The sequence below is a fragment of the Diceros bicornis genome, chromosome 4, assembly GCF_020826845.1.
Source record: "Diceros bicornis minor isolate mBicDic1 chromosome 4, mDicBic1.mat.cur, whole genome shotgun sequence".
Taxonomy (NCBI): domain Eukaryota; kingdom Metazoa; phylum Chordata; class Mammalia; order Perissodactyla; family Rhinocerotidae; genus Diceros; species Diceros bicornis.
Window position 1 is genome coordinate 21533598 of NC_080743.1, and position 13197 is coordinate 21546794.

The 13197-nt window shown below is 39.8% G+C and overlaps 1 protein-coding gene across 1 annotated transcript in view; it reads left to right on the forward strand.

The window, feature by feature from the left end:
* DNAI3 (dynein axonemal intermediate chain 3) overlaps positions 1-13197 on the forward strand; it is a 68399-nt gene that overhangs the window by 51194 nt on the left and 4008 nt on the right. Inside the window, exons 17-22 of the mRNA XM_058538408.1 lie at positions 1847-1977; positions 6089-6152; positions 7961-8091; positions 9837-10041; positions 11814-11905; positions 12984-13106. Coding sequence (XP_058394391.1) covers positions 1847-1977; positions 6089-6152; positions 7961-8091; positions 9837-10041; positions 11814-11905; positions 12984-13106 — 746 coding nt within the window. The remainder of the gene's footprint in view (positions 1-1846; positions 1978-6088; positions 6153-7960; positions 8092-9836; positions 10042-11813; positions 11906-12983; positions 13107-13197) is intronic.

Consider the following 13197-nt stretch of genomic DNA (forward strand, 5'->3'; position numbering starts at 1 on the left):
TGAGAATGCGGAGTTTTAAATACATATTTTAATGATTCTGATTTTATGTATTAAATAGATACAAAATGCTTTTTGCTCTTGTGCTCTTGCTAAATGTATTATGAATAATATCTTTTAGTAAAAACAATGTAATTGAATGTGCCTAATTATTTCTTGAAATGTTGATGACACTTTGTAATACATCTTTTTAAAGGCCTGGTTCCACATTTGGCTTACTTTGGTACTTGTTTTTAATGTCTTACCCAGCGAGAAAAGGGACCGTTGTAAACATATAGATCTCAAACAAAGGAAGCGTTGGTTGACTGTGGCTATAAAATCATGGTGCTTATTTTTCACTTTTGTCCAGAATTATGGTAAAATTTTTTTGAAATGCATATGTATTTTTAGTATAGCTGAAGTTTCTTTCTCCTATTTTAGATTTCGTTTATATATTTGCTGGTTGGTTTTTATTTGTTTGTTTTCCCATGGGTGATATAACCCAGAGGATGTATGGAGGAGTGGTGGTGAGGAGGGTTTTGTGAGTATATATTTCTCTACCACCTTTCCCAGATTTAATATTATATTTTTAAAAAACTAATAAGTGACCTGGGAAAATGCCCAAGATATGTCTTTAAGAGAATAGAAAAGCAGGATACAAAGCTTAAATATCCAATTAAAAAAAAATCTATTTATATATATTCACAGAAAAGTAACTAGAGAGAAATACACCAGTATTTTAATAGTGGTTATCGCTGGGAGACATGATAGTCGATGACTTTTGTTATTTTCCTCATGCTTTTCTCTCTTTTCCAAAGCTTCAATAAGTAACATTTATTAATTTTAGATCATAAAAAGACTTTTGTTTCAAAACAAGGAGATATCAGATACTTTTAAAAAGAAAGAAGTTCCAGAAAACATTTGAATTTCAGCCCCCAGATTAGCTATGCTCTTACACTGTTTGCATGTGTAGTTATAGCTATAATGTAGTGCAATCATTGATGTTCATAGATAGTAAACCTGAGCTACTCAGAAAACATTAAATTATGTTCCATATGCTGTGCTTATGATGAAGAAGTAATACATTTTAGATGGATTTATTTTTTAGAAGATAAAAAATTTTTGACACTTAAAAGGCTAATCTTGAGAGGCCAGCCTGGTGGCGCAAGCGGTTAAGTGTGTGCGCTCCGCTGTGGTGGCCCGGGGTTCGCTGGTTCGGATCCCAGGTGCGCACCGATGTACCGCTTGTCAAGCCATGCTGTGGTGGCGTTCCATATAAAGTAGAGGAAGATGGGCACAGATGTTAGCCCAGGGCCAGTCTTCCTCAGCAAAAAGAGGAGGATTGGCAGATGTTAGCTCAGGGCCGATCTTCCTCAAAAAAAAAAAAAAAAGGCTAATCTTGAATTATTTGAAAAATTTCCATATGATGCCAGCTGAATAAAAATGACACAAGTTTCTCGTTAGAGTCTTATTGAGAATATCAAGGGTGATATAATCCAGAGGATATATTTTGTGTCCAATTTTTACTATAAATAATTCTGAAATGATGTAAATGGTTTTCAAACTGTGTGCCATGGAACCTTTAGAGCCCCTGAAAAGTAGGCTGAGGAATCTCCTCCCTTCCTACCCAGGAAACATTTTAATCAGAGCAATGCAGCTTTGATCAGGTTTACATGCAGGGAGTTGGTTTGGGAAAAAAAGCATTCTACTGCTAAACTATAAGTCTAAAAATGCTTAGATTTGTGCCTGCCACACTGGGGATGGAAGGGGGCAGGTGTGTGTGGCAAGGGACAGAAAATACAAACTGAGTATATTTTTAAAGATCCTTCACTGTTAATATATGTTTCTTCTATCCATACGTCTCTGAAAGACAAAATGTTAGCCCAGAACAAAGTAATGAAGGTGGGAGAAATGAACCCATACCAGAATCTGGAAGGTGGATTGGCCAATCATCTCAAGCCAATAGAGGACTTCTGCACAAAGTTCTTTGTGGGAACAGAGGTGAGTTGGAATTATCTGATCTTAAAATTAATATATATATTTTATTTCAACTTTATTGAGGTATAATTGACATATAAAATTGTAAGATACTTAAAGTGCACATCATGGTGATTTGATATACGTATACGTTGTGAAATAATTACCCCATCTAGTTAATTAACACATCCATCACCTCACATATTTGTCTTTTCTTTATCTGTGTGAGAATATTTAAGTTCTACTCTCTTAGCAAATTTCAGTTATACAATACAATGTTATCCACTATAGTTATCACTTTATACATTAGATCCTCAGACTTTATTCATCTTACAACTGAAAGTTTGTACCCTTTTACCAACCTCCCCCTAATTCCCCCACCCCCTAGCCCCTGACAACCACTTTTCTATTTTCTGTTGCATTGTAACCCATATCGTACACGTTTGCTTTATGAAGGCTTACAATATTTATACCATTTCCATATTTTAATATGCTTATTTGCATTTAAATTTTTAAATCTTGATGCCTCATAGATTCGTATTTAAAATGTTTCCGAACAAATGTGGAAAAATCTGTAAAATTAGGTATGACCCTTTTTACTAATGACTTATTGATCAACCTGCAAATATTTATCAAACACCTATACCATATGGAAGAAACCATGATAAGTGTTAGAGATTTACTAAGAAAATATATTGTTTTGTTAGGCTAGCACATCAAGTAGGAAAGACAGTGAAAAACTCACTCAATTCAAAAGACAAATAATAATTGGATGTAATGATAATGGCTGCCTTTTTTTAGCACCTACTATAATAACCAAAGCGAGCTCACACTTACTGGACATTTTGTACATAGCAGAGTCTGTGCCTGGCATTTTCCAAATTGTATCTCATTTAATCCTAATAATCCTGTAAGGGTGATATTATTATTCCCATTTTACAGATGAAGAAATGAGGCTCAGAATTCTATCTTCAGTCATACAGGGGTAGAGATGCTCTTTTCATTCATGAGTCTGTTTTTCTGAAATAAAGGGTTTTTCTCCCAGGACATAGCACCATGGGAAGACACCATGGGTCAGTCTCGCCGGAATGCAGTTTGCATTCACACTTTGGTATTACAAGGGGCTTAGTCAATGCCGCCAACTCTCAAGAATGTACCACCTGCTCCGCACAGCGCTTGGCCGTGGATCAGAGATGAATCAGTGGCACAGTCCCTGTCCTCAGGGTGGTCGCTGCCTACTTAAGGAGCAGACACATTGACAGTCTGCTCCATGCCGACACCTGTCCAGAGGCCACAGGGACAAGACGGGGGAGGTTGGATAAGGTGACTCATGAGCTGGCTGCACATTGGATGTTGAGGAGGCACCGAAAGATCAGAGTGAGAGTACAATTCTCAGTGCAAGTAACAGCCTGAACAATATTTTGGAGTTATAAAAGCCCAGGATTTGTCTGGAAATAGTGGAATAGTTTTGTGCAAGGCAGAAAGCTATGCCTAGAATGCTAGGTTGGGGTTGTGGGGGAAGAGGGAGAATCTCCCTGTGCCCTTTCCCTTAAGATTCTTATGGAAAGCAGGGACACTGAGTTTCTCTCATGTATAGATGTTATTAGACTTGCTATTATTTTCTCCTGCTAATCTGTCTTGTTAATTATTTGGCCAGCCGTAAGAACCTTAAGGGAAAAGGCAGAGGGGGATTCTCCCTCTTCCACCACAGGGTCCAACCAAAGGGCCTTTTCTGACATGCCAGGTAATTTGAATTTCATTTGGTAAGCAATGGGTGCTATCAAATAGATATATGTTTTATAACTTGGGCTTCACACCAACGTTTAAAAAAATTTCTTTTAATCCTGGAAAAATATAAATAACAAAATTTACCATCTTAACCATTTTTAAGTGTACAATTCAGTGGTATTAGATACATTCACATTGTTGAGCAACCATCACCACCATCTATCTCCAGGACTTTTTCATCATCTCAAATTAAAATCTGTACCCATTAAAACAGTAACTCCCCATTCCCTCCTGCCCTCAGCCCCTGGCAACCACCATTCTACCTTCTGTCTCTGTGAATTTGACTATTCTAGGTACCTCAGGTAAATGGAATCATATAATATTTGTCTCTGTGCACCAAAGTTTTGCAAGCAGGGGAATGACAGCTTTAGCAAGATAGATGACCCCAAGATATTAAAACAGAAATTAAAGCATCACACCATTTGCTTAAACTCTTCAGTGATGGCTCAGTAAAACACGAATAAAATCCATAATCCTCACACCGTGGCCTATAAGATTCTGCATAATTTGGCTCCTTCCTATCTCTCCACCCAGTCTGCACCAATCTCCCTCACTCACTCCAGCTGTTCTGATTTTTCTCTCCTTCTTCTTATACACCAAACCCCTTCTTGCCTCTCAAGCCCTTGTCTTGCTTGGAATTAACTTCATCCATCATTCAACAGGTGTTTATTGAGCATTTCATATATGCCAGGCTCTGTACTTGGCCCAGGGAATATAGTAGTGAATAAAACAGACAAAATTTCCTGCCCTCACAGAGCTGACATCCCAGTGGGATGCTCTTCTACCAACGCTTGACGTGGCTGATCCATCTACTTTGGAGAGAGAGTTTAAGGGAGGCCTCCCTGGGATCCAGGCTGGTTGGCACAGGGCTGGAGCAGGAGGCAGTGGACCCCTGAGGCAGGGGGGCCAGGCAGGCCATAATTTCAGGTGGGCCCACCCAGAGATGAAGAGGGTCTGAGCAGGGGGCCCAGAATGTCAACACAGGTGTCGAGGGAAGTGGAATTGTTACAACTAGGTAACTGAGTGGAGAAGGACGGGAAAGTTTCCAGCGAGATGTCTGATGATATGATGGGCTCTCAACATATGTTTATTAACCTGGTTCAAACTATTCCTGTATGACTTGATTCAATTTCAGCTGTGAGGCCCAGGAGATGTTAATAACTCTCTTACAGGACTTTGGTGAGGGTTGGGGTCACATACCTAAAGCTCCTAACAACTCTGGCAAGCACTGAGGGCTCAACAAATGGTAACCGTGAGGGTGATGCGCCACAGGCAACAGGCTAGACTTGTACACTACTAGACTTGTACCAGTCTGTCTGCTCCCTTGGACTCTGAGTACCACGAGTGGAGGGAGAGCTTGCCATCTGACTCTGAATTTTCAGCACCAAACACAGTTCTTGTTTGTTAAGTGAATTAACATGGATGAATAAAAGCACAGATGAGTGAATGAGTGGACCTTGGCCCCAGTGAGCTTATCCTTCACTTTGCTTAAATCAAATGTTCCCTGCCCCAACCCCCGCCTACACATCCGAATCCATCCCTTCTTCCCAGTCCCCTTAACTCTTTTTACACCCTTTTGTGTGTTTTCCTCTTATTATCCAATAAAAAAAATTGGAATTAGGAGACTGCATTTGGCGACCTTGAGTAAGTCATTTCACTCTCTGAGTCTCAGTTTCACATCTATAAGATAATAGTGTGGGATGAAACTTTTTCTCTAAGCCTCTCTCACCTCTGTCACTCACTGGTTCTGTCTTTCCCCTTTGTGTGGCTGTTTCTGCCTCTTCTTTACACCAGGTCCCTCTACCTTCCTCTCTCCTTAAAATGGCCATAAGTGGAATATACATTACATGTTATGTTATTTGGAAAGAATTTTATGTTTCCTGTTCTCAACTTTAAAAAGTAATGAGTACCATATTATGAATTCATATTCCCTCTTTCTCTCTTATTCCACAAATATCTATCAAGTACTGACTTTGTGACATGCTGGGAAACAAGTCAGACGAGACCCCTCCCCTCCTGGAGTTTTCAGTCCATCGGGACAATTTTCTGTTAACAAAAGCTTTGAAACCCAGAGGTTGGGGCTTGTGTACATAGATTATCTCCATAATTGCCTGTGTTCTCCACATCACCATGTACAGATACAAATTCAACAAATTCATTTTTTTTTTCAATTAAAATCAAGTAACCATTTTGAACCTTTTTCCCTCCTTGTACCAAATTATCATTTGATTATATTGACCTGTTGCTTTGTGTTTGTTTGGGTAACAGTCAGTTTTAGCACATAAAGATGAGGTCTTTTGTCTCTTAAATTGTCGTTATACTCATCAGGAACCTATAATATTTTTAGGAAGGTGAAGTAATATACACTGATTGGAAAATGGAAAGAGACCCTGAAACTGGACGATTGATGAGTAAGTGTTGATGATTGCTCCGTTATTAATAAGTTGTTCTTTTTTATGAAGTACTGAGTAACCCTGGCCTTGCTAATGGGAGGGAAGGCACCTAAGGTTCTGGCTACACACTTGTTACTCCAAGTGAGGGCCTCAGACGAGCAACACAGTTGTCACCTGGGAGCTTTTTAGAAATACAGAATCCTGGATCCTACCCCAGGCCTACTGAATTTGAATATGGATTTTAATAAGATTTGCCAGATGATCTGCTTTCACACCAAAATTTGAGGAGTACTGATCTATTGATACTTAAATGACTAAGACACTTGGACAATTCACTTAAAAAGTAAGAATGCTGTTTCAACAATTCAACAACCTGGCAGCTCATCTATGTGAAAAATCTGACTCAATGTGAAATTATAAGCTAAATTTACGATGATCTTGAAGACCCCAGGACTGTAGGAGGGAAGTGACTACAGGACTCTCCTTTGGGGTGGTCCACGTGTTGCGCTGCTCCCAGGGCTGGGACTCTGGGCAGCTGAGCAGAGGTATGAGGGTCACACTCAGTGTGAGCAGGAATCAGAGACAAGAGTTCAGGTATCCCAGTGAGAAAGCTCCCTGTCTGTAATAGGCTCAGAGCCTTGGGGTTCACTATAATTACAACAACTTACTTTAAAGCTTTGGATTTTATCATGGCATGAAAATACGTTTGAACCACATTTCAAAGTGTGGAGTAACCATAAGCAAAGGAAGAAGCAGCTCCTGGACTGCTCGAACCCCATGGAACAGTGAGGTGGAGCAGCCAGGCTAGGTTTGCAGAGGGGATCTGGTCAATCCTGTGGGTAGTTGGGACAAGTGGACGTGTAAGTGACTGACAGGAGTCAGAGGTCAGAGCCACAGCCTGCAGGGAACAGCTGCTGGAGCTCAGATCTCCACCTGAAACTTCATGACCTTCACTTCTAGCTGCTGAGTCTGGTTCTGTAGAGTTGAGTCTGCCTTAGAGCTGGGAAGGCTTGCTTTGTCAGCATCATCTCCAGGGTAACCACTTTAATCTGCAAACAAAAGCACTCCTACTTTTCTTATATAATGTCCCCTGACCAGAAACCCAGATGTGTTATTGATAAGAATGTGGCATTGAGAGAGGATTAGATGTGACCCAGGGGAAGGCCAAGTGCGTACAGAACTGGGACTGATTTTCCACTTTCCCTTCCTTCCCAACTCCATGATTGGAAGCTCCTCCACACCAAATCTTCCCGTGCCAAACTGCTACTCAGGCCTAAATGACTCATCCTCAGAGAAGCCTTTTCTGTCCATTCAGTCAAAATTATGAACGTCTCTTGTTATTCTTTCTTGTAATATTTTTTTCTTCATAACACTTTTCACATTTTTTTATTATATACTTTAGGATTTGCTTATTGAGTATCTGTCTTTCTCACTAGACTGTAAGCTCCATGAGGACAGGATCATGTTTGTTTATTAACCATTGTTCACCCAGCCGTCTATAGTACCTGGTACATATAGGCAATCCACAAATATTTATTGACTAACAATATATGATATTGACTGACTGAATAGGCTAACGAATGAGTAAATGAATAAGAACATGAAGTATTCCTGTGAGCCTGAAAACTGGCCTTGATGGGAATTTCCCTGGACTTCCCATAAAAAAGAGGAAGAACTGTCCCTTGACAGATTCATTCACTCCAACTGACCTCTGGTTCTCCACTCTTAGACCGCATTAGTCAGGACTTGTGTCCATTGGAGGTCTGTCTATTGCAGGAATATAAATAATGTTATTAAAGATGAAATGGCCTTTTCCACCCCAACAGCAAAGAAGCCAGTGAGCCTCTATACCGTCCATGATGGAGCTGTCCACACCATTCAGAGGTCACCTTTTTACAACGACATTATCCTTACCATTGGGGGATGGAACGTGGCCATCTGGAAAGAAGGTGTTATGGTAAATTGCCTGCAAAATAGAAGAGTGGGTGTGTGGTCTTTGTTACTGAGAAAGACAATAGGAACAACAGACTGTTCTGACATAACAATGCCTTTGGAACACTTTTTAAGAAATTTGAACAGATGGCCTGGGCTCCAGCTTGTCAGCAGAACCGCTGTAAGCCTTTTGAAAACACAACCATTTGCTTTTCTTTCCTGAGGGAAGGAAACATTTACAAGTCTCTTGTTCTCTGAAACCTAACAATCTTTTCTTCAAAGTATATATAGTGGGCAGTTGATGTGGTTTATGTTTTTTCCTCCCCTTAAAATACAAGAAGGGATGCTGATTACTGTATGAAGTCCAAGGAGAAGCATTAGGTCTGTAGTCTTTGCTTCTGCACCAGGAATCCATCAGCACGTTCAGAGAGTGGGAGTAAGAAAGCTAAAGGGCCCGTCACCAGGCAGACCAGAGACACGCATGGGTCAGAGTGAGGCAGTGCCAGGGGTCTGGTGGTCAGGATTAGGAGCGGGCCTGGATCCAGGCAGAGACAAGCTAGACGTTGATAAAACCCAGGGAAGCAAGGGTGTGAGGAAATCAGTCTGATATGTCCCTTTGGTGAGCAATTTAAGAAGATCATCAAAATCTGAAATATATATATTTCACGTTTGTAATATAGATACTCTTTGAATAATAATACATATTTATATACAATTTATATAAGTATTATATATATATAATTTGATCTAACACTTTCACTTCTGGGACTCTAACTTACACAAATACTCAAAATATGTGTGTGAATATATGTACCAGTTTGTCATTGAAAAAAACTGGAGACTACTTAGGTGTCCATCCACAAAATGACGTCTACTTTATGCCAATGTACTTCTGTATGATCAATTTTTTTTTATATACAATAAGCAAGTATTAGTTTTGTATTTAAAGGAAAAAAAAAGAAAATTTAGGCAAATTGAGTTGCCCACAGAAACTGAAGGACCTGAGCAAAGTGGGCAAGAACAGGTTTGGAGTGTCACCCTGAAAATCGGTGACATCCTTCATTCCCCGCAGGACAGTTTCTTATGCATGTATTGGAGGATAGGAGACAGCTCCATGGTTTAGTTTAGTCCCTGCAGATATAAGTAGATAAATGAGTACCCCTTGTGCAAGGTGGAGCCTCACAGCGGGAAGAAAGCACATTCTGATCTTCTACCTCTATGAAAACCTCCCAAAGACGGCAAATTACCCCACGGTAGAGAAGGGAGATGATCTAATGTTGCTTTGGTGCTCTAAAATCTCTTCCAAACAGTATTTTTAAGCCATTGGATACAGCTCACAGCTGGAATTGACTTTCCATTTGCTTTTCTTGGCTACTAGAGCTGTTTCCATGGGAAGCAGACACCTGACAGAAAAATAAAGGTATAAGCAAAATTTTCTTATAATCTTTACTTATCTAATGTCCCCCAATCTCTGTAGAAATAGCAATGGACTCTAGCAGCAGCTGGATTATTAGAACTATCAACAGCTCAATTAGAAGGTTTGATCTTTTCTAAAAGCCCACTAAAATAAGAAAAAAAAAAGATGTTATAAAAACATACAGAAAAAAGAGCTGGGATTATGTAAAAATCCTACAGGAAAAAGAAGTAAGACTTCTGAGTAGGCGTAATTTTGCTGTTACATGATCATAACCACTTAAAGAAAATCATTGTGAGTATCTCTCAGATAGTAACAAGAGCTTTTAATTTGCCTTTTTAAAAATTTGTTTAAAGACTGGACCTCTCCTTCAGTCTTCTTGTGCACCAAAAAGGTACACCTCAGGGCACTGGTCCCTGACAAGGCCCGGAGTCTTCTACATTGGCCGAGAAGATGGATACATCGATATCTGGGACCTTCTGGAGAAAACGCACGAACCAGCCCAATCACAAAACATCTGCACAACTACGATCACCTGCATCAAACCCTGGACCTTTTCTGGTATGTTAATTCTGATTAAATGAGATAAGTTATTTTTCCTTTGGGGGGTAACTCAGGAACATTTTGACATTCATCTGGAAATCTTCTGATGTTTCTTCTCAAGTTTTTGTTTTTCTTCCCATCCCATCCCTTACCTTCTCTTCTCCTCCCTTCCCTTTCCGTCCCTTCTTTCCCCTTCCTTTCACTTCTCTTTTCCACTCAAGTTTTTGATACAAGCTGAGTTTCTTTAACTATTTTCTTCATCAACAATTATTTCTGAGAGTTTTAGTATGCCAAGCAGAGGCTGATTTTGAACCACACAATGAAAAGCATCCTTCTCATCTTCTCCAGGTCAGACAGGACGATCTCTAAATCTTTGCTACCTTTTGCTGTTTCATTTCCAAATAAAATAAGTTTTGTATCTTTAATTTTTCATTATGTCACACATTTTCAATATTTTTTCCTTTTGTGGCTCTCCCCTGGACAATATCAAGCAATTCTCTTCATGAGATCACAAGACTCTCTGGGATCATATATCTATTTAAACTTTAACTTTTGAACTAATTATGAGGAAAAAATAATGTATAACAAAGCCAGTGGAAATTTAAGGATGTGTTTATGGAAAAGTAATTTATAGCCTTTGTCACAATTTCTCTTTTTCACCAAGCACTACTTTCTATGTAAATCCAGTATATTTGCCTCTTTTATTTATTTATTTGTTTTTGCTGAAGAAGATTAGCCCCGAGCTAACATCTGTTGCCAATCCTCCTCTTTTTGCTAAGGAAGATTGGCCCTGGGGTAACATCCGTGCCCATCTTCCTCTACTTTATATGTGGGACACCTGCCACAGCATGGCTTGATAAGTAGTGTGTAGGTCTGCACCTAGGATCCAAACCTGTGAACCCCAAGCCGCTGAAGTGGAGTGCACGAACTTAATCACTACGCCACCAGACTGGCCCCTTACCTCTTTTAAAAGAAGTTTCCCTTTATTTCCAAACGTGTGCATGCATAAAATTGTCTTTCTATCCATTTTTCTCTCAGAAACATTACATTTAGAAATTCAGTCTTCAGAATCTCTGGAGTGTCACAGTCTACCTGCTAATTAGCCATATGTGTCACCAAAATGTCTTTTCCCATCTTTGCTACAAAACATTGCTTTTATATACCTACAGGGATTATAAGTCTAGGATTTAGCAATTTGAACCAGACCTTCTGAAAATGAGAAGAAGAAAAAAAAACTACATAATGAGATGGAAAGTTAAAGTTCTCAAGCACATTTGTGTTTTATATCCATTTTAAATGATCAAAGGAAGCAATTTGTTTTTATAATAAGAAAACTGGTTCTGGCTGTGACTTAGAAATTCACCTGGATAATGGTATTTTTTAACCCTTGCTCTGTCTTTGGTGAAAATTGGCTTCATGATTTTTCTTTGAAAATCTTTCAATGTGTTGTCCCTGCTTTCTTCTCAAGTCTGCCCAGGTAGCCCAGCCACAGAGAGGGTCAGCCTCAGCAAGGAGATACCTTGTATAAACACCAAGAAAACAAGATTTGAGGTGGGCCTTTGTGACTGACGAAGGCTCAGGGTCTCAGCTTTCATTTCATCAAATGGAAAAAATGACTTTACATGTTAATATGGTCGCCAGTCATAAATGTCTAATGAAGATGCCAAGATCATTGTAACCACAGCAGGTCCTTTGTAACCGAAAATCAAAAACGCATTTCATGTTTAACCTCGAAGATGGCTTTCTGATTGCTGAGTTGTTTTTTTCCCCTCATTTTTTGAATCTTTCAGCTAAGCAGCAATTTATAGCCATAGCTGATTATTATGGAACGCTACATATATTGGAAATTCCTTGGACATTGAGTCACCCTTCCACCAATGAGGTTAGTAACTTTTGGGTTTAAGGATTTATGTGACCAGGTATTACTGAGGCATGTTTTAAAAGTGTGTTCAGAAATGACAACATTTTTTGCTCTATAAGAGAACAAAAGAATCATACAGTCAAAAACAAGGGGATGTATTTCTGTTATATGAGTTAAATAGTTTGAGGCTAGAAAAAAACCAAACATGTGATGAGGAGGAGGCCAACCAAATGAAGCCCAGATTCAGGGAAGAATGGATTTGGGGATTCATAATCATAAAATGTTATTTTCAGGTTGTAACCAAAGCGTGGGACTCTTATGTCAGTGATGCCCTTCCCGGAGGGTACAGTAGATGTTTTTATGCATCTCTCCATCTCCCACTTCTAACGCATCCTCCACCAACTTGGTGTACTGCAGGCAGCGTGTCTGAAGGGGCAATATTCTGCCCATCCATACCCACCAACCAAGGGTTTCAAGCAATGTTAATAATGAGGTTATAAAAAGAAGATCAAGGAATAGAAATACATAAATATGTATACAACCAACATTAAATATATAGATTGCAATCTGTCGCAAGTCCCAACATCAGCCTAGTTACTGGCAGGCAAAAAAGCTTTCCCTCACTGGTCGCCTTGCCCAAGGTGTCTGCTGACTTGCCTGCTTCTAATCTTATGCCTGCACACTAAGCCCTCCAGGGGACCAGGAGCTCAGCTCTGCTTCCGGTCCCTTTAGGGTCCACATTGATCTCCTGATCTCAGTTCCCCAAGTTTGCTTGATGATATGAAACTTCCCTCAGTGAGAAGGAAGATAAGGGAAAAAAGCAATCCCTGAATATGTCTTCTACAAAATTGCAATTTTTTGCAGCTGTCTCCCTCCAACTCCACTCCCTTCCTGGGATCCTCCAATTCGCAGGGCCCTAAACCTTAGCACAGTAGGCCCCAAATTGAGCTGGCTCCTCTGATAGTGGGCCTGTGGGCAGTGTCCCAAAGTAGGTAATCTGCCTAGTGAATTTCAAGCAGCAGGAATTCTTCCAGAGCCTTGTGAAGCACACGGGGCCTTCCGTGTGGGCTCCCCTCTCATGGGCCTGTGTTTCTAACAGGTGTCAAGTGTGAACTACTACTTTGAAAGAGAAGTCAAACATCTGGAATATGTAGAACAGCGCAAAAAAATTCGTGAACAGGAAAAGAAACAAATGGAGCTGGAAACTGAGAAGAAAAAAGTTGTAAGTTAAATTTCAGAAACAAGAATTTCTTTCCTCTAACCCCAATGAAGATAACGTGTGTTTGGCTTCTTTCACAGTCTCAATAGGAAAA